Source organism: Frankliniella occidentalis, unplaced genomic scaffold (genome assembly GCF_000697945.3).
Source record: "Frankliniella occidentalis isolate FOCC.00 unplaced genomic scaffold, Focc_3.1 Scaffold386, whole genome shotgun sequence".
NCBI classification, from domain to species: domain Eukaryota; kingdom Metazoa; phylum Arthropoda; class Insecta; order Thysanoptera; family Thripidae; genus Frankliniella; species Frankliniella occidentalis.
Genome location: NW_026267508.1, coordinates 53,015 through 54,849, shown reverse-complemented (window position 1 = coordinate 54,849; position 1,835 = coordinate 53,015). Strand labels below are relative to the sequence as shown.

Sequence of the window (1,835 nt, the reverse complement as noted above, 5' to 3'; positions counted from 1 at the left end):
AATGAGCTCAGCCAAATATTTTAAAAAGCGAGTAGAAATTTTGATTTGAGTACTTTCTCGTCACGCCCCCCCGAAAAAAAAATATCGAGCGGAAATCGTAATTTTGAAATAAGTTAACTTCATTTGGATGCCATCTACCCTCTGTCATCAAATGATGCTAAGAGCATGTTTTTCGTTGGTCTGGGCCCGGCAGGCGTGCACCCTCACCATGGGGAAGGTGGTGTTGCCGTCCTCCATGAGGTCGCCGGGGTCCGGGCCGTGGTCCAGGGCCTCGCACGCGGCGCGCTGCTTCTTCATGTTCTCGCGGTGCATGTCCGAGCGGGACGCGTAGTTGACCAGCGCGAACTCGAGCAGCGCGCCAAACACGAACGTGAGGCACACGCCCGTCCACACGTCGATGGCCTTGGTGTACGAGACGGGCGGCAGCGAGGCGTTGATACCTGAAAGAAGGTGCACAGAAATCAGTCGAGAGGCTGTCCAAGGGAGCGCGCCTGGCAGGTGTACACGCTAAATCCTTATGCATTGTGTTGTGCATAAACATGCAGAATTTTATGCAGCCATAAAATCATGGAAAATTTTATGCATAACTATCAGCTTGTACATAATCATGCACAATTTGCACATAATTATGCACAATATTTGTGCACACCTATGGCTATGGCTGTATAAAATTCTGCATGTTTATGTACAATAAAATCGACACGCGATAATGAAAACCGCTCACCTCTAGCGACCGTTTAGAAAACCGCTTACCTCTGGCGACCGTCTGGAAAACCGCTCACCTCTGGCGACCGTCTGGAAAACCGCTTAAATGACTTTTTTACACATTTTGAGATATTGGTATCAATAGAATCAGCGTCTTTCCGGGATCATTTTGATACCAATATCACAAAATGTGTTAAAAAGTCATTAAAGCGGTTTTCCAGACGGTCGCCAGAGGTAAGCGGTTTTCTAAACGGTCGCAAGAGGTGAGCGGTTTTTATTCTCGCGTGTCGAAATGCATAAGGGTTTAGTGTGTACGCATCATTATGCCTGCACTGTGTGCATGTATTGCAGGGGTGCCCTGAGCTGAGCTGCCGTAATTTATGAATTTGTGAAGAAAAACAGAAGTACATGCTGGACGATACCTAGGAAGGTCAGATATATAGGGGCTGGCTAGCTGGGGTGGGGTAGGGTGGGGAGGGGCTAGGGGTGGAAGAGAGCAGAGGAGTGAGGGGAGGGGGAGAGGGAGTAGAGAGGCTACATGGCCCGGATGCCCCCATTCCCGTGGGTGTTCAGACGCCACTGATAATTTTCTTGCTCTTAAGAAAGAAATTAATGGCCCACGCAACTCAGGGCTCAAATCTTCTTTGGAGGTTCAAGGATTCGCGGAAAGAAAGTGGGAAAGGAACGGCGGCCGGCGGTTCCCCGGAGGACGCACATTTCGGAGGCATAGAATCGACATTTCCGAGACGCGCGGAGCACCCTGAAATAACAATAGCGTTGTATTTTTCAGGTTGGCAGCGCAAACGGTGCAATATAACAGCAGAGTTGTAGCGCCGCCGCCGTCTCTTACGTGACGCAAAGAACATTTTTACTTCCGTTTGCTACGCGATGTGTGCGTTGCAAAATAAAGATACGCGCACGTTAGTTTTTTTTTTCTCTTTCTCGACAGAGGGAAACGGAGAGAGGCAAAGCAGGGCACTGAAGCAGGAGGCAAGGTGGCGGTGGACAGGCGGGCCGAAATATATATGTGACGCTCGAGAGCAACTTGCTACGGCGTCGCGGACCACCATATATAGCAGCGCGCAGCGGCGCAGCTCCGGGCGGCAGCACTAGTGTCGGCACTTTAGGAC

At 50.2% G+C, this 1,835-nt stretch overlaps 1 protein-coding gene across 4 annotated transcripts in view; it reads right to left on the bottom strand.

Annotated features, from left to right (window-relative positions):
* LOC113210645 (glutamate-gated chloride channel) overlaps window positions 1-1,835 on the bottom strand; it is a 52,710-nt gene that overhangs the window by 1,597 nt on the left and 49,278 nt on the right. For all 4 annotated transcript variants that reach the window (XM_052274385.1, XM_052274384.1, XM_052274387.1 and 1 more), the window contains one exon: window positions 208-440. In XM_052274385.1, coding sequence (XP_052130345.1) covers window positions 208-440 — 233 coding nt within the window. The remainder of the gene's footprint in view (window positions 1-207; window positions 441-1,835) is intronic.